Here is a 20,912-nt window from a genome sequence, read left to right on the forward strand (position 1 = left end):
TGTTTTGGGGTTATTTTGCTTCCTCTGGTACTGGGTGTCTTGACTGTGTGCAAGACATAATGAAACCTAAAAAGATTACCAACGGATTTTGGGTGGCAATGTAGTGCCCAGTGTCAGAAAGATGAATTTGCATCCTATGTCATGGATCCTCCAGCAGGACAATGACCCCAAAAATACTTCAAGAAGCCCCAAGAAATGGATGGAAAACACAGCGCTAGAGAGTTTTGAAGTGGCAGCGATGAGTCCAGATCTAAATCCCATTGATCACCTGTGGAGAGATCTTAAAATTGCTGTTGGGAGAAGGCGCCTTCCCATATGAGAGACCTGGAGCAGTTTGCAAGAGGAGAGCGGCTCAAAATTCCAGTTGAGAGGTGCAAGAAGTAATTGATTGCAGTTATTTATTCCAAAAGGGCGTGCAACCAAATATTAAGTTGAGTGTGCCAACAATTTTGCCCATTTTTGGAGTTGTGTGAAATTATGTCCACTTTGCCTTTTTTCTCTGTTTTTTTTGTGCTGTTCCAACACACAAAGAAAATGTAAATGCATTAATTTTATGAGAGAAACACTTCATTTACTGTAACAATTTCAAGGGTGCCAATACCTTCGGCCATGACTGTATTACTGGCCATTATATGACTTGTATTTTGCATTTTTCTACTAGTTTTCTCTTTGCCAGTGTTATCTATAAGTTCCAGTTGTCTCTGAGCTAGTGGGTTAAAACTAGCTATTATGCTGTCTCCTATGCACAGCACACACAGACATGAGGGATTCCTGCTCCACTGTCTCTCTATGGTACATGCTCAGAAGTAGCAGCAGCATGGAGTACAATGTACAGTAGTACTGAGCAGGGTAGCTGTGAATCCTGCTCTGGGGGTGAAATAAAGCAGTTACTAAAAAGCAGAAGAACATATGTATATCTCTGCCTCTCTCTGTTAGTTGTAATCCATCTTATCTTGAGTAGGATGGATTTTAGCAGTTCTTGAGAGTGAATGATGAGTTTAGGAGGCAGAGGAAGGAGAAATGACTTCTAAGTGGAGAAAAATATATTCCTGTTACAAGATAAAATATAAGAAATTTTAATCACCTATTTCCTACTCTTCGGCACACGGTGGTTATATCACGGTGACTCGCACGTGAACCGTTAATCGTACACAGGAAGATGTGGGCAGATAAAATTCTACCCAGATCGTGGAACGACGCGAGACATGAGCCCGCATATTTCCTGCACCACCCTTATGTACAGTTCTGGTACACCACCATAGACATCCTGTCATCTCCTGTCCGTCGGGGACACGAGAGGGAGTCTATCACCTAATGTTTAAAGTTGTGTTAGAAACAGTTTTTCTTTTTTTTTTTTCCTTCAGACTGATACATTAATAGGCTAACACCTCCTGTCGCTCGGATCTGTGCTGTGTACACCAGAGGCTGGGCAAGCGGTGACCTCATGGTCACATTCAATATGGCATCAGGTAACCCCCACACTTACAGCTTGGGCTGTATTCACTTAGGTTATTAATGGTCATCTTAGGAATTTTGGGCCGTGCTTGAATGCACTTGGGCAAATCATCAAGATCCGCAGCTGGCAGCTCCTGTGTATGCACTTGGGCAAATCATCAAGATCTGCAGCTGGCAGCTCCTGTGTATGCACTTGGGCAAATCATCAAGATCTGCAGCTGGCAGCTCCTGTGTAATCAGCGACCAATGGCGTCCTCAATGGAAACAAGTCTGGAGAGGCTGCAGCCACGGGAGCACATTAGGCCACAGTAGCACCAGAAACATGCAGCCTGGAGCTGTTGAGTTCAAAAAAGGCTCGTGGGACACTTTGGAGAAATGGCCACACCACTGGTTCCACCAACAAATCAATGTAACGCCGAACTGTTAGTGCTCCCAGAATGGAGACTCGAGGGAGATGGCTCTGGGAGGAGGACCAGGGTGACATTGCCCCTATGGCACCCGGACCATTTTCCGGTTATCACTGCATCTAGGGCTGAAGCAGGAATCATCGCTGAAGAGGTCAGACCTCTAAAAGATCCAAAAGGCACAAATCATTTGCAGAGTTTGTTGCAACGAAAAATTCACTAATTGATAGATGTTCATGCAAGTGAAAAAAATCTGGCAGAAAGGCAATCAAGAATTAGACCCGTAGTTCTGCATTAGAGCTGTATACACCAAAATGGTCACTTTTATTTTTTCTGTAAAAGGAGTGTGGTTTTACTTCTTATTTTATTTGCATTGGAGAAATAACACTTGCAATTGCATAAGTGACCCCATCCTTTAGGGTTTCTTTTGGATCACATTTTGGCGCTTTGTAATATATATTACACGGTTATAGGAAGTTTCGCCCCCAGGTACATTTCGCCCCGCACATTTCACCCCCAGGTACATTTCGCCCCGCACATTTCACCCCCAGGAAGATTCGCCCCCGCATATTTCGCCCCAGCATTTCGCCCCTGGATGTTTCTGTTCGGGGATGAAATGAGCGGGGGCGAAACATACTGAGGGTCAAATGCTGGGCATGAAATGTGGGGGGCGAAATGTACCCGGGGGCAAAACATCCAAATCCCATATTACACTGTGAAGTAATAATGATAGGCTTTTTTTTTTTCTGAATAAAGAATGTAGTTTTGACTCATGAGATGGAGATTTTGGGGTTTCCCCGATAGTGAAGTATCAGGAAAGTTTATCAGCTCGATGGTAAACCATTTCCTCGGTGGTCGGATCTTCACTGCCGAAGACGATTGTGATGAGTTTAGAATATCCGATCCTTGTATAATCTGCTTGTTAATGACTCATAGGACCCATGTGGGGGCTAAGGCAGGGGGCGATGCCCATCATTCCTTCCGTTAGGTCATGGATTTTATCAGTGGGTTCTGATATCAATAGGATGTGCAAGAGGAGAATAAAGCCACCGGTGGAAAAATAGGTACAGAGAGACAATAAAAGCTCTAAAGAGAGGTATTACAGGAGAGGCCATCATATTAAAAGGGATGTTTTGATCTAAGAAATGTTTCTGTTAAATGGATTAGCAGAACAGGTTTCACTGTGCCAAAAAGAAGTTGATGAACGGAGCTGCCGGTCGCCCATGCGTCCTGCTGCACTTGGCCATCTTCATCAGTGCCATAGACATGGGTGAAGCAGAGGCGAGCATGCTCAGTCCCATTGACAATGAATGGAGCAGAGGTTACGCACGCGCACCTTCATTCCATTCAGCACACATATTCTCAGGGTTCTGGAGTTGTATTTTTGAGTCCCCTTGTGATCAGAAAGTTGTCCTCTATCCTGAGCTTAGAGTCCCTTTAAAAGGATCTCAAGTTATCGTCTATTAAGAGGATCAACCCTCCTAAGCCGTCTCTATGAGCATGTAGGTCATAGGAAGCTGAATAAAACGATACCTTGATATCTGCCATCCGATGTTTTATGCCAGAGAAATCCAAGTTTTTTTTAATATGTAAATGAGCTGTTAAGATCTATGGGCCGGACATAGATCTCCCAGACAATCCGTCTCCACAGCTTATGTTAAATGAAAGCGGGCGTTACCAGTATGAGATATGTAATGACTGACAGTCTGCTCTCCTGAGCTACATGTCTCAAGGATAGAAACAATGATTGTTTTCCTCCCACTGACAGCAAGCAGAAATCTAAATAATGAAGAGCAATTGTAACGTGAAGTATATTAGAAAGCTCCAAAATGTTTAGGTTTTATTTAAAAATTCTCCTTTAAAAAGACGCTTGATATGCAGAAGAGAAGAAGATACAAAGTATCAGAAAGTTATAGAACTTTTTACTATAGAACTTTGTGCTACCTAAACAGTCTGGGGCAGATAACTCTATATGTGTAGGTCTCAGGGAGGGTTAATAAGGATCAGACAGTTAGGCTCATTAGGTGAAGTGGATCCTTGAAGCTCAAGGTCTGGGTGGGGTCATAGACCGTGTGCATAGGTGCAACAGGTAGTTGAGACATACAGGAAACAGGTAGCAGAGGCACTGGAAGCCGCAGGCATACCGGAGACGCCATAGAGACCGCAAACAGCAGAGATACTGGAAGCCAAAGGCAGTTGGGAGACATCAGATAGATGGTGGATGTATTGGAAGCTGCAGGCGGACAGGAGCTGTCCTGTAAGATGCAGGAAGACAAGCATTAGAATCCATAGAATACCAGGAACACGGAGAGGTACTGGAAGCTGCAGGCGGACAGGAGCTGTCCTGGAAGACGCAAGAGGACAAGCATTAGAATTCCTAGAATACCAGGAACAGGTAGGAGGGGTACTGGAAGCTGCAGGCAGACAGGAGACGTGCTGGAAACACAGGTGGACAAGTAGCAGAGCTCCTGAAAAGACCAGGAACAGGTAGCTGACAGAACTCTGGAGTAACTAGAAGGTCTGAATACCAAGACAGAGGTGTATGTCTTAGTGGGTCTTATATAGGACCAGGCAGATGATCACATGGGATCACACTGGGTCGTCTGCAAAATCTATCGTGGAGCACAACAGAGTTCATTGGACTGGAGTGAGGGGAGCACAACCCAGATCTGGGACAGGTGAGTAAACACATACATGCTGTGCGTTAACATGCTCAGTCCTTTGTTCTGCTGAGCGATAAGCAGCTGCCAGAGGCATCTGGCAGCTGCTTATCGCCCCTTCCCTTATTGAATAAACATGCAGATCGGGGGAGGTCGGGGATGAGACAGCCGGTCGTTGTATATTATATAACAAGGACAGGTTGTGACAGGCGGCATACCACATGTGCAACCCGTGCAGCAGTGGGCGAGGGGGGCGCTACTAACTAAAAGGGGTAATCCCATATTGGACATTTATGGACTGATTGTGTCATAGATATTCTGTAGACGTAGGTCCCATCGCTGGAGAACGGGCCCCCCCCATGGCCACCTGAGCGCACATGATCGATATATAGATACTGGTCAGAGGAAATTGACCTGCGGCGCGGATTTTAGTTGCTGTCGTGGAACTTTACATTTTGCAATATGAAGGTGAAGTTTGCAGGAAAAGAAATCTGCATTTGTGAACATAACCTAAAACAAATGAATGACGTCGCCTCCCATAAACTATTCATGCAGAATTCTGAAAGACCTTTTTACAGCAGTCTGACCTCATGAAGGGGTCACAACCTAATTTACAGCACGGTGTGAGGTCCTTCAGTTACACCTGGTAATCTCATGGTGGACCCTACTGTTTACTGGGAGTCTGTGGAGATACTCAGACGCTTTGATCTGAAAACGGAGTAAACTGTGGGAATTTATTGATGATACATTCCAAACCGATCTGCAACCAAAGCCAGGACCCTCCATCTTTAGAATCCCATAAATGCAATACCCTTTATTAAATGTAGCACTAAATGAGCAGGAATGCTGATATTTGTAGTCTCCCACATAGTCACAGATAAAAATTGATGGCGTTTATAAACAGTGGAATCCTAACACCCCCCCTCCCCGACCATTATTTCTACTTTTGCTAAAATCAGTCAATTAAAATTATATATATAGATAGATAGATAGATAGATAATATTTTTTTTTATATACATGTACTCTAGCTCTATCCCTGACCTCTTGTTAGGGTTAGAATAAAGGGTAAAAAATGTAAAAGCAGCTCTTAGTAATGAATGGAGACAGAGCTCAGCAGTTGAGGAGTTTGTCCTCTGCATAGGCAGCAAGCAAGAATGAAAAATGAAAAGTTCGGGGTCCTTGTGGGTTTACAAATCATATCGACGTGCATTGGATACAATGTGGCCACACAGGGTGACTGATCCCGAGAGACATTTCGGAGAACCTACGGTATATAGACGATTAATCTCCGACACAATTCTATTTTTATGAGTCAAAAATGGCGGATGATGCGGTAATCGCGGATGCTAATTATACCGAACGCCCGTCATTAAGCGAATTTATAGGCCAATTTGCAGAAGTCATTGTGTCTCTGGGATCCAGGATTCCAATCACGTGATCCGGGAGGAGGATCGGATAAATGGGCTCAATCCAAAGGAAATGAATTGGAAAAAGTTTTCAAAAAAGTTACTCTTTACAGTTTCCTAAAAGTGACCAAACTTTTTCATAACTTACAGAAGTTGTCGGGGACCGTCCGAGGCGTAAATAGGTGTCAGATAATAGCAGCTACAGGTGCAGTCCTATAAGCAGCGACATTTGCAATGTGACTGCAGCCATTGGGTCGCCCAAGTCTTAAAGAGACAGGTGCACTCACCTGGCTGACTGTATACATGATTTCAGCTCTGAAGGCTTCCCATTCCGCTGTATCTGGACTCAGGCTCTGGGCTGGGGGTTTGTGATGTTGTCTTCTTGCATGCTGCAGAGCCTTCTCAGCTTCCTATCTCCGCACACACCTTTGAGCTTTGTACTCTCTCTGCATAGAGAGATTTGTCCTCCAGCAGCTGAGAGCAGGGAGTGGCGGCAGCCTCCTCACACTGGAGGGTGGTGCAGGGGTCACATGGCTGCACTCACTCACAGGGTATGGCCCCTTTAAGAAAAAAAAAAGTTATTGTCTAGTCTTCCCATTCTGTTTTCTTCTGTCTCTGGGAAAGTTGGGTGATAATTAGTATGGCCACAATGGTTTATTAAAGCTAAGTTTTGTACTAGCCTTTTCAGAGTTTATATACATCAGGGTGGTGGAGTAGGCAGAATTACACAGATGGACACTCAGGAGTCTGGGAAAGCTGGATGACATGTCCACTATTACACAGTCACTCAGGAGTCTGAGAAAGCTGGGTGACAACATGTCTACTATTACACAGACACTCAGGAGTCTTGGAAAGCTGGGTGACAACATGTCTACTATTACTCAGACACTCAAGAGTCTGAGAAAGCTGGGTGACAACATGTCTACTATTACTACTATTACACAGACACTCAGTAGTCTGGGAAAGATGAGTGACAACATGCCCACTATTACACAGTCACTCAGGAGTCTGAGAAAGCTGGATGACAACATGTCTACTATTACACACTCAGGACTCTGGGAAAGCTGAGTGACAACATATCTACTATTACACAGACACTCAGGAGTCTGGGAAAGCTGGATGACATGTCCACTATTACACAGTCACTCAGGAGTCTGAGAAAGCTGGGTGACAACTTGTCTACTATTACACAGACACTCAGGAGTCTGAGAAAGCTGGGTGACAACATGTCTACTATTACTCAGACACTCAGGAGTCTGAGAAAGCTGGGTGACAACATGTCTACTATTACACAGACACTCAGGAGTCTGGGAAAGCTGAGTGACAACTTGTCTACTATTACACAGACACTCAGGAGTCTGAGAAAGCTGGGTGACAACATGTCTACTATTACACACTCAGGAGTGTGGAAAAGCTGAGTGACAACATGTCTACTATTACACAGACACTCAGGAGTCTGGGAATGCTGGATGACATGTCCACTATTACACAGTCACTCAGGAGTCTGAGAAAGCTGAGTGACAACATGTCCACTATTACACAGACACTCAGGAGTCTAGGAAAGCCGGGTGACACGTCCACTATATTACATATCCGATGGGATAGCATTATCAGGCTTCTTATATAGAGCAAGGAGAATACATTGCTGCATAATTACACACATTTACCATTCAGGGGTCTGGGAAAGCTGAGTGACAATTAATAAGTCCAATAATATATTTACAGTATGAGTTATTAGCTTTGCCAGACTCGTTATATTGTGAGAGGAAGATGTATTGCTATATAATTAGATATATTTGACATTCTGGGTTTGAGAAAGCTGGGTGACAACCTATATTTCCACTATTACATATCAAGCATGTTATATATTTTAAATAAATTAAGTAAATTTATCATTCAGGAGTCTGGGAAAGCTGGATAACACCCAACCATAACAGATCTAAAAGATACGCTCACTATTACAGATCTTGCAGCCGCTGTGTCATTATATATTGATATTGGTTAACAGAATTGCCATTCAGGAATAGGGGAAAGCTGGGTGACATCTAATATGTCAGTCTTTACATATATCCAACAGGAGTTATCTGCTTTCTGAGACTCCATATACAGGGAATGGAGGCTGTGTTACTAAATAGCTAGATGAGCCTTCCGTTCAGGAGTCTGGAAAAGCTGGGTGACAACCAATATGTCCACTATAACAAATCTAATGGGTCTTATCTAATAAACACATTGATTTAGGAAAAAAGGATAATTCATTACTTTATAAACATGGAAATTTACCATTCAGGAGTCTGGGAAAGCTGGGTCACAACCGATATGTTCATCATATAAGACGTAAGTTGTCTACTAGCTTTTTTGAGACATTTGCAGGCTAGAGGATCATGTACGGCTACACAACCAGACACATTTGTCAGTCAGAAGTCTAGGAAAGCTGAGTGACATCCCCCATGGGAGGTGTGCTGATGGCGACATTGGTTGTCACCCAGTTTTTAGGCAGCGCCTTCACATTAACCTTACATAAAAGCACAAGGTCAAGTCCCGGAGCTGTATTTATAATTCTGCCTTGTGGTGTAAACTGTGCACATCCGGCCAGGAGCAAACACTCAGCTTTACATGTAAACTGCAGGAGGGGAGACTGTGACTCAATGCCGGCTGGCAAAGGGTTAAGCTGGCACTGGGTGGAAGAGGACCTTCAAGATCAGACATGTCCTATGTGATGGTGCTGGAGGAGGAGGAAGAGGAGGAGGAGATGAGGACACAAGGATGTCCTGGAAGTTTTCTTCCCTTTGTACGTTTTCCTGCTACCAGTAATAAATGTGCACCTATCAGCCATAACATTAAAACCACTGATTATCTGGTGACAATGGCGTCTGTCATCACAAGTGGGATACATGGGCAAGGGTAAGGATCGGAGCGGCCAGGACCCGAGGGGTAGCTGGGGGTCCAGAACTGGGGGTCACAGGAGAACCGGGACACATCATGTTTTCCACCTGGCCCAGACCGACATGAAGGATTAGATACACGGCTCAGCAGGCAGTATCACACAGGATAGGATTAGATACACGGCTCAGCAGGCAGTATCACACAGGATAGGATTAGATACACGGCTCAGCAGGCAGTATCACACAGTATAGGATTAGATACACGGCTCAGCAGACAGTATCACACAGGATAGGATTAGATACACAGCTCAGCAGTCAGTATCACACAGTATAGGATTAGATACACGGCTCAGCAGGCAGTATCACACAGGATAGGATTAGATACACGGCTCAGCAGACAGTATCACACAGGATAGGATTAGATAAACGGCTCAGCAGACAGTATCACACAGGATAGGATTAGATACACAGCTCAGCAGATAGTATCACACAGGATAGGATTAGATACACAGCTCAGCAGATAGTATCACACAGGATAGGATTAGATACACGGCCCAGCAGGCAGTATCACACAGGATAGGATTAGATACACAGCTCAGCAGTCAGTATCACACAGGATAGGATTAGATACACATCTCAGCAGACAGTATCACACAGGAGAGGATGAGATACACGGCTCAGCAGACAGTATCACACAGGATAGGATTAGATACACGGCTCAGCAGATAGTATCACACAGGATAGGATTAGATACACGGCTCAGCAGGCAGTATCACACAGGATAGGATTAGATACACAGCTCAGCAGTCAGTATCACACAGGATAGGATTAGATACACGGCTCAGCAGTCAGTATCACACAGGATAGGATTAGATACACGGCTCAGCAGGCAGTATCACACAGGATAGGATTAGATAAACGGCTCAGCAGACAGTATCACACAGGATAGGATTAGATACACAGCTCAGCAGATAGTATCACACAGGATAGGATTAGATACACGGCTCAGCAGGCAGTATCACACAGGATAGGATTAGATACATAGCTCAGCAGTCAATATCACACAGGATAGGATTAGATACACGGCTCAGCAGACAGTATCACACAGGATAGGATTAGATACACGGCTCAGCAGACAGTATCACACAGGATAAGATTAGATACACGGCTCAGCATACAGTATCACACTGGATAGGATTAGATACACGGCTCAGTAGACAGTATCACACTGGATAGGATTAGATACACGGCTCAGCAGTTAGTATCACACAGGATAGGATTAGAAACACAGCTCAGCAGACAGTATCACTCAGGATAGGATTAGATACACCGCTCAGCAGTCAGTATCACTCAGGATAGACTTATTTTTGTTTCTTTATACGTTGCCCCCATCCTCGCCGCTCTCACTTGTTCTCTCACCATCATTGCTCGGTTTATACACTGAGGATGAGCAGGTGATGGATAACGAGCAGCAGAATCCCCCATATCTCCAGTAGAGGTGAAGATCTGTGCACACCCTCGGGGGAGCAGGGCTGAGGGTCTGGGATGGTGCCGTCACGTTAGGACGGCACCACCCACTGGATCCTGTCATGTGACACATCAGAAATTTATAAAGCTTTGTTCACACGCAGCATTGTTGCTGCGTTTTTTTTTTCAGCAGCCAATAGCTGCTCTCTTTACATTAAAACTGCTGTGTTCAAAACACTTGCTTTTTGTCATGTTCGTTTAACACCCCAGGTAACCGGTTGTTAGAGTAGCATTGCTTTCCTCACGGGGAGAGTGATGTCACGCTTGGAAGCGAGGAAGGATCCCTTTATCAGGTATCACAAACGCGCAACATGTTCTTACTCCAGGCCAGAAGGGGGAGCTCTGATCCAGCTTGTGGGTGGCTCTCCTATATATATTCTGGCTGGATGTAGAGTTAGTCAGTCTGTCTCAGAGAGAGGCAGGAAGACAGAGGGGCCTTGCAGCCACGTGAGGTGCTGCAGCTTCTGGAAAGGAAAGAAAGGAAGGGATCAGTTTGTAGTGAGCGTGAAAGGAGGAAGGAGCAAAGGAGAGTGAAGAGCTGAAGAGAGAAGCTGCGACTGAGCTTCCTCCACGCTGAGCGCAGATACCAGTAGCCTGAAGACCGAGGTTGAGGGGGTAACTTCATGCCCCACAGCAGAAACTGGCGGACAGCTGGATTTCAAGTCACCTGTCCAGCATTAACACCCGAGGACACAGTAGCAGATAGAGCAGAGTCATCCTGAGAGACCCTGTAAAAAGGCTCGAGTTACTTGTTATACGGGTAGTGTCCTACCTAAAGGGGGATAGGGAGATAACGTGAGGACCTTGTGTGAGGCCTAAGGCAGCAAGGAACTACAACACAGCACTAGAAGGAAGGCTTCCAACCCCCACCTGGTTAGGTGGGATTCCTGAGTCGCTTCCAAGCCGGCCGGACCACCACCAGCACCTGTGATCTGGTACTCTGGACTGTGGCTGTCTTAAACCAAGTAAATAGACTGCAACCCTGTGTCCTCTGTTTCTTTCTACACCACCTACTGTCTGTCCCTACTACACCGGGAGCCCTCGGGACCCAGCTTCACCTGTGGGAAGACATACCATCCCAGCTGCCATAACACAACCCCAGTGGACCCCTTTAAGCAGCGTCAGTCATCCCTGACCGAATACCACAGGTGGCGTCACAAACTTTTATTATTTCACAAACCCCTTTAAAGACCTTTCCTTTAACATGGGCGCCCAGGGCCACGGATCGGGTCACCGCCACCATGACACATCCCTTTAAGTACCGGACCAGGTACAGAGTACCCCACGGCCCTGGCGGGCGTTCCATTCGTATCAGTTTTTGCATCATTTTTTGGGTGTTCTATGTCTTCAGTGCATGTTTAATAAAGTTTGTTTTATTCACCAAAAAGGCAGCGAACAGCCCATAGCAACCAATCACAGTGCAGCTTTCTTTTCTTATAGTGCTCCTGAAAAATGAAAGCAGCTCTGTGATTGGTTGCTATGGGCTACAAAAACAGTATTATTTTTTGACAGATAAAGAACGTAAGGTCCTACATGAGGTGTGACAATATGGCGACGTGAGAATTATTTTTTTTTGTACAATGGTCTGAAATTTCTCGAGCCATTTAAAAAAAAAAAAAAGAAAAAGCATACCATATATATAATGCTGCAAATTTGGTATGATTGGACTGATCAGGAGATTTATATTGTCAGGTAATTTTCACCACACAATGAATGCTATAAAAACAAAACCCAAGAAACAATTGCGGGAATTGCAGTGTTTTTTTCACCAGTTCCTCCACTTGGAATTATTTTTTTTTTAATCTTTTTTAAAGTACATTATATGGTAAAATGAATGGCGTCATTCAAAACTAAATCTCATTCTGCAACCAAAAAAAAAAAGTCCTCATACGGCCACGTGGATGGAAAAATAAAAATGTCATGGCTCTTGGAAAAGGAGAGGAAAAAAAAACAAAACAAAGCTCGAAAATGAAAAATCGCCCAGTTGGAAAGGGTTAAATCTTTGTTGGAGGGGGGCAGCTTGGCACAAGGATTCTCATTTTGTGCTCAAAATGTGGCGATACATGACAAATCTGGAGAATACACCTACTGATCCGCAACAGGAAGGTGTCTGTGTAAAAAAACCAAAAAACATACATGGCTAATTTCTACGAGGAACAGCGCCCCTCTTGACTAGAGGCTGTGTCTGGTATTACCACTCAGTACTATTAAGGTGAAGTTTGCAATACCAGACAGGGCCGACTGAGATGAGTGATTCTTGAAGGAAGCGGCCATATTTTTCTAATCTCATACAATTTACGATGAGCAAATTGATTAAAAAAAATCTCTCCTGCCTTCTGGAATCCACAGGGCCTTTTCTGAACAGGAGCCCAGCCGCGATGTAATGCCACAAACATGACCTTGTGAAGGGCCTTGCAGCGGACTCCCATCCGGCAGCCACTGGGCCAACGTCCAGCAAATCGATCAGCTCATCTCTATGTGCAGCTCCTTTAGTTGTGTCATGCTTTGTGGCGGCCATTTTATCTGACCTCAGTTGTCGGTCCTAGGAGAATAGTGTTGCTGCTATGATGAAGTACCACAAAGATCATTGTACAGTTTATAATATATTTATTAATCTCCGCATTTATCAGCCGTATCCATATGTCTCCATATAGTTACACTCCATTACTTGATGTGTTATGGTGGTCGAGGTCTGGCACTTCTGTGCTGTTCTCGGTGTCTTTCCTCTTATGAAGCAAATCAGACACAACTGTGAGTCGTGGACTCTTCCCCTTCATATCAACTGACACCGGCGACTTATATTTCCTTGTTTTATTGTTTCTTTCTATTCCTTTTTTATATTCATCTTCCACCACGTCAAGGACGGTTTTGGATAGGCCTTGGGAGCCTTCTATGGTCTCGGGAGGAGGCTGCTTGCTCCTGCGGATGGGTTGCTGGTTACAGACAGTGAAGCTAAACTCCAGCAGCTTGTCAGTGAGGGCACGGAGATGAGACGACATCGCCACCACATCAGTTATATCTAAGACAGGTTGTTCCTGTGTAACGTGGAAGGTTGGAGCTGCAAGAATATAATTATCATAATACTTGCTCCTATGTACAAGAATATAACTACTATAATACTGCTCCCTATGTACAAGAATATAACTACTATAATACTGCTCCTATGTACAAGAATATAACTACTATAATACTGCTCCTATGTACAAGAATATAACTACTATAATACTGCTCCTATGTACAAGAATATAACTACTATAATACTGCTCCTATGTACAAGAATATAACCATTATAATACTGCTCCTATGTACAAGAATATAACTACTATAATACTGCTCCTATGTACAAGAATATAACTACTATAATACTGCTCCTATGTACAAGAATATAACTACTATAATACTGCTCCTATGTACAAGAATATAACTACTATAATACTGCCCCTATGTACAAGAATATAACTACTATAATACTGCTCCTATGTACAAGAATATAACTACTATAATACCGCTCCTATGTACAAGAATATAACTACTATAATACCGCTCCTATGTACAAGAATATAACTACTATAATACTGCTCATATGTACAAGAATATAACTACTATAATACTGCTCCTATGTAAAAGAATATAACTACTATAATACTGCTCCTATGTACAAGAATATAACTACGATAATACTGCTCCTATGTACAAGAATATAACTACTATAATACTGCCCCTATGTACAAGAATATAACTACTATAATACTGCCCCTATGTACAAGAATATAACTACTATAATACTGCTCCTATGTACAAGAATATAACTACTATAATACTGCCCCCTATGTATAAGAATGTAACTACTATAATACTGCTTCTATGTACAAATATATAACTACTATAATACTGCCTCCTATGTACAAGAATATATCTACTATAATACTGCCTCTATGTACAAGAATATAACTACTATAATACTGCCCCTATGTACAAGAATATAACTACTATAATACTGCTCCTATGTACAAGAATATAACTACTATAATACTGCCCCCTATGTATAAGAATGTAACTACTATAATACTGCTCCTACGTACAAGAATATAACTACTATAATACTGCCTCTATGTACAAGAATATAACTACTATAATACTGCTCCTATGTACAAATATATAACTACTATAATATTGCCTCCTATGTACAAGAATATATCTACTATAATACTGCCTCTATGTACAAGAATATAACTACTATAATACTGCTCCTATGTACAAGAATATAACTACTATAATACTGCTCCTATGTACAAGAATATAACTACTATAATACTGCCTCTATGTACAAGAATATAACTACTATAATACTGCCTCTATGTACAAGAATATAACTACTATAATACTGCTCCTATGTACAAGAATATAACTACTATAATACTGCCCCTATGTACAGGAATATAACTACTATAATACTGCCCCTATGTACAGGAATATAACTACTATAATACTGCTCCTATGTACAAATATATAACTACTATAATATTGCCTCCTATGTACAAGAATATATCTACTATAATACTGCCTCTATGTACAAGAATATAACTACTATAATACTGCTCCTATGTACAAGAATATAACTACTATAATACTGCTCCTATGTACAAGAATATAACTACTATAATACTGCCTCTATGTACAAGAATATAACTACTATAATACTGCCTCTATGTACAAGAATATAACTACTATAATACTGCTCCTATGTACAAGAATATAACTACTATAATACTGCCCCTATGTACAGGAATATAACTACTATAATACTGCCCCTATGTACAGGAATATAACTACTATAATACTGCTCCTATGTACAAGAATATAACTACTCTAATACTGTCCCCTATGTACAAGAATATAACTACTATAATACTGCTCCTATGTACAAGAATATAACTACTATAATACTGCTCCTATGTACAAGAATATAACTACTATAATACTGTCCCTATGTACAAGAATATAACTACTATGATACTGCTCCTATGTACAAGAATATAACTACTATAATACTGCCCCTATGTACAAGAATATAACTACTATAATACTGCTCCTATGTACAAGAATATAACTACTATAATACTGCCCCCTATGTATAAGAATGTAACTACTATAATACTGCTCCTATGTACAAATATATAACTACTATAATACTGCCTCCTATGTACAAGAATATATCTACTATAATACTGCCTCTATGTACAAGAATATAACTACTATAATACTGCCCCTATGTACAAGAATATAACTACTATAATACTGCCTCTATGTACGAGAATATAACTACTATAATACTGCTCCTATGTACAAGAATATAACTACTATAATACTGCCCCCTATGTATAAGAATGTAACTACTATAATACTGCTCCTACGTACAAGAATATAACTACTATAATACTGCCTCTATGTACAAGAATATAACTACTATAATACTGCTCCTATGTACAAATATATAACTACTATAATATTGCCTCCTATGTACAAGAATATATCTACTATAATACTGCCTCTATGTACAAGAATATAACTACTATAATACTGCTCCTATGTACAAGAATATAACTACTATAATACTGCTCCTATGTACAAGAATATAACTACTATAATACTGCCTCTATGTACAAGAATATAACTACTATAATACTGCCTCTATGTACAAGAATATAACTACTATAATACTGCTCCTATGTACAAGAATATAACTACTATAATACTGCCCCTATGTACAGGAATATAACTACTATAATACTGCTCCTATGTACAAGAATATAACTACTATAATACTGCTCCTATGTACAAGAATATAACTACTATAATACTGTCCCTATGTACAAGAATATAACTACTATAATACTGTCCCTATGTACAAGAATATAACTACTATAATACTGCTCCTATGTACAAGAATATAACTACTATAATACTGCTCCTATGTACAAGAATATAACTACTATAATACTGCTCCTATGTACAAGAATATAACTACTATAATACTGCTCCTATGTACAAGAATATAACTACTATAATACTGTCCCTATGTACAAGAATATAACTACTATAATACTGCCCCTATGTACAAGAATATAACTACTATATTTTTTATGCCAGAACACTGTGCGGTCATCTTACTATATAGGGGGGCTGTGAGGAGATATAATATTGTATGGGTGACTGTGAAGGGTCATCATACTGTATGGGAGGTTGTGAGGGGATATCATACTATGTGGGGGGCTGTGAGGAAACCGTATACAGTGAAGTGACATCATGCTGTCTGGGGGGATGTGGAGGCATCATACTGAATGAGGCTATGAAAGGGTATAACAGTGGGTGAGGTGCACTATTTACAGTATAGCATAAAAGTGAGTACACCCTCACATTTTTGTAAATATTTTATATCTTTTCATGAGAAAACACTGAAGTTATGATTATGACACTTTGATACAATGTACAGTAGTCAGTGTGCAGCTTGTATAACAGCGGAAATTTGTGCCCTCTAAATAACTCAACACACAGTCATTAATGTCTAAACAGCTTGCAACAAAAGTGAGTACACCCCTAAATGAAAATGGCCAAATTGTGTCCAAAGTGTAAACTGTTTATGTGGCCACCATTATTTTCAAGCACTGTCTTAACTCTCTTGGACATGGAGGTCACTAGAGCTTCACAGGTCGTCACTGGAATCCTCTTCACTTCTCCATGATGATGTTGCGGAGGTGGTGGGTGTTGGTGACCTTGCGCTCCTTCACCTTCTGTTTAAGAATTCCCCACAGATGTCAAAAGGGTTTAGGTCTGGAGACATGCTTGGCCAGTCCAGCACCTTTACCCTTTGTTTTTTTTTTAGCAAGGCAGTGGTGGTCTTGGAAGTGAGTTTGGGGTCATTATCATGCTGTAATACTGCCCTGTGGAACAGTTTTCAAAGTGAGGAGATCATGCTCTGATTCAGTATGTCACAGTACATGTTGGTATTCATGGTTCCCTCAATGAGCTGTAGCTCTGCACCACCTACAGCACTCATGCAACCCCAAACCATGACATTCCACCACCATGCTTGACTGTAGGCAGGACTCACTTGTCTTTGTACTCCTCACCTTGTTGCCGCCACACACACTTGACACCATCTGAGCCAAATAACTTTATCTTGCTCTCATCAGTGCACAAGACATGGTTCTAGTAATCCATGTCCTTAGTCGTCTGATAGTCTTCAGAAAACTGCGGGCTTTCTTGTGCATCATCTTTCGAAGAGTCTTCCTCATGGGATGGCAGCCATGCTGATCAATGTGATGCAGTGTGCGGTGGCTTATGGTCTGAGCACTGACAGGTGGACCCAACCCCTGTAACCTCTGCTGGCAGAAATCATACATACATCTATTCTGACTTCTGGGTATTACGCTGAGCATGCACATTCAACTTCTTTGGTCATCCGTGGCAAGGCCAGATCTACGTGAATCCTGTCTTGTCAAACCGCTGTGTGGTTTTGGCCAACGGGCTTCATCTCGGTGTCAGGGTTTTGGCAATCTTCTTATAACCTTGGCCATCTTTATTTAGAGCAACAATTCTTTTTTTTTCTGATCCTAGGAGAGTTCTTTGCCATGAGGAGCCATGTTGAACTTCTAGTGACCAGTGTGAGAGCGATATCACCCAATGTAGCACCCCTGCGCCCCATTCACACCTGAGACCTCGTAACATTAATGAGTCACATAACACCGGGGAGAGAAAATGGCTAATTGGGCACAATTTGGCCACTATCACTTAGGGGTGAACTCACTTTTGATGTCACGGTTTAGACATTAATGGCTGTTTGTTGAGTTATTTAGAGGGCACTAAATTTACACTATTATACAAGCTGCACACTGACTACTGTACATTGCATCAAACTGTCAGATCTTCAGTGTTGTCCCATGGAAAGAGATAATAAAATATTTACAAGAATGTGAGGGGTGTACTCACTTTTGTGACATACTGTATGGCTATATGCCGTAATACATGTCCCTTTTCCTGTGTTTAAATGTTGTGAAATGTGTGTTTCTGCAAATGCGCTTATGTGCTGTGACCCAACTTATTCCACCGATATGCCGTTTTCTTTTTTTTTTTTGCATGTGGGAGGGCCAGATATGGACCCTTGCTATGGGGCCCCATGATTTCCGTGTACGCCCCTGACAATTATTGACTAATTGTTTGGAGAATTTATGTGTCCAACGAAAGTGGTGAAAGACAAAAGATCTTTCCTTTAACAATGGAATAGAAAATATTCAAGGTTCGTGGTGATGTCCTCGTCATACCGGGTATGGTTGGAAATGCCTGTTCAGACAATTACTGGCCGAGGTGGAGACCGTGTCTGTGTGGACACTTCAGGCCATCTCCACAGAGTGACGGGAGAGGACTTGTTGGGATCAGGGAGGGCGAGCGTCATTTCTATTATTTTTCAACTGGTCTGAACCCTTTTAGGAATATTTCCACTTGCTAGAGATCCCCTTTAAACTAACCCAGGTCACTATGTGGCCATTCATGTGCAGTCACCTGGAATCAGCATGCCCCTGTTGATTCCTGGAGGTCTGAGCAATTCTGCTGGGAAACTAGTTTGATCTAGAAGTTCGTTTGAACATGGAATTCTCTGCAGGAGAAGGAAAACATTCTCAGAAGATGGAATATCAGAAATGACTACCGATGTCTATATGGGACCGCTTTTGTCTAAACTCTCCTAAGTTAGAATAGCTTGATCTGCAAACCTGGGTTAGAGGTCCGTGTCCCACTTCCTTTAAGCAGAACTGGAATGGGGGTCCATGTCCCTTACTTTTATATAGAACTGGACTGGTGGTCCGTCTTTGCCACCCTTATATAGAACTGAGGTGGTGGTCCATCTCTCCTACCTTTATGCAGAACTGGACTGGTGGTCCGCTCTCCTACCCTTTATGCAGAACTAGACTGCTCATCTGTGTCCTGTACCTTTTTATAGTTAACTGGACTGGTGGTCCGTATTCTCTATCCTTATATAGAACTTGACAGGTGGCCTATCTCTCCTTCCTTTATGTAGACTTGAACTGGTGGTCCATCTCCTCAAACTTTATCTAGAACTTGACTGGTGATTCGTGTCCCTTCCTTTATGTAGACCTGAACTGGTGGTCTGTCTGCCTTACCTATATGTAGATCTGGACTGGCAATCAGTTTCCCTTTTCTTTATGTAGAACTGGTCTGGTGGTCCATGTCCTTTCTTTTATGTACTGGTGGTCCATCTACCATTCCTTTTATGTAGACCTGACCTGGTGGTCTGTGTCCCTTACCTTTATGCAGCATTAGACTGGTGGTTTATCTCCCTTACCTTTACATAACCTTGTACTGGTGGTCCATGTCCCTTCCTTTTATGTAACCTTGGACTGGTGGTTCGTCTCCCCTTCCTTTATGTAGACCTGCCCTGGTGGTCTGTGTCTCTCACCTTTTATATAGCCTTGTACAGGTGGTTCGTCTCCCTTACCTTTATGTAGCTTTGGACGGGTGGTTCGTCTCCCTTACCTTTATGTATCCTTGTACTGATGGTTTGTCTCCCTTACCTTTATGTAGCCTTGGACGGGTGGTTCATCTCCCTTACCTTTATGTAGCCTTGGACTGGTGGTTCATCACCCTTACCTTTTATGTAGCCTTGGACTGGTGGTTCGTCTCCCTTACCTTTATGTAGCCTTGGCCTGGTGGTTCGTCTCCCTTACCTTTATGTATCCTTGGACTGGTGGTTCATCTCCCTTACCTTTATGTAGCCTTGTACTAATGGTTGGTCTCCCTTACCTTTATGTAGCCTTGTATTGATGGGTTGGTCTCCCTTACCTTTATGTAGCCTTGGACTGGCAGTTCATCTCCCTTACCTTTATGTAGCCTTGGACTGGTGGTTGGTCTCCCTTACATTTACCGTATGTATCCTTGGACTGATGGTTCGTCTCCCTTATCTTTATCTAGCCTTGTACTGATGGTTGGTCTCCCTTACCTTTATCTAGCCTTGGACGGGTGGTTCATCTCCCTTACCTTTATGTAGCCTTGTACTGGTGGTTGGTCTCCCTTACCTTTATGTAGCCTTGGACGGGTGGTTCATCTCCCTTACCTTTATGTAGCCTTGGACAGGTGGTTCATCTCCCTTACCTTTATGTAGCCTTGTACTGGTGGTTGGTCTCCCTTACCTTTATGTAGCCTTGTACTGATGGTTGGTCTCCCTTCCCTTTATGTAGCCTTGTACTGATGGTTGGTCTCCCTTACCTTTATGTAGACTTGTACTGATGGTTGGTCTCCTTTAGGCTAGGTTCCCATTGCGTTAATGGGATAGCGCTAACGGACAGCGTTGCACGGCGAAATTAACGCCGTGCACCGCGTCCGTTAGCGCTCCCATTGCCGGCAATGTTAGAGCGCATTGCTAGCGCGTGTCATTTTCGGCACGCGCTAGCGATGTGCCGGTCTTTTGTAGCGCGCCTCGGACGCTGCTTGCAGCGTCCGCGGCGCGCCAGAGGTCCGTTCCCCGCTCTCGCAGATCGGGGATCTGCGAGAGCGGGGACGTTAAC

At 42.7% G+C, this 20,912-nt stretch overlaps 1 protein-coding gene across 1 annotated transcript in view; it reads right to left on the reverse strand.

The window, feature by feature from the left end:
- Window positions 1-6,486, reverse strand: part of LPAR5 (lysophosphatidic acid receptor 5) — a 32,127-nt gene extending 25,641 nt beyond the window's left edge. Inside the window, exon 1 of the mRNA XM_077258233.1 lies at window positions 6,214-6,486. Within this exon, the coding sequence (XP_077114348.1) occupies window positions 6,214-6,231 (18 nt within the window). The 5' untranslated portion in view covers window positions 6,232-6,486. The remainder of the gene's footprint in view (window positions 1-6,213) is intronic.
- Between the last annotated feature and the right edge of the window lie 14,426 nt (window positions 6,487-20,912).

Source organism: Ranitomeya variabilis, chromosome 4 (genome assembly GCF_051348905.1).
Source record: "Ranitomeya variabilis isolate aRanVar5 chromosome 4, aRanVar5.hap1, whole genome shotgun sequence".
Classification (NCBI taxonomy): domain Eukaryota; kingdom Metazoa; phylum Chordata; class Amphibia; order Anura; family Dendrobatidae; genus Ranitomeya; species Ranitomeya variabilis.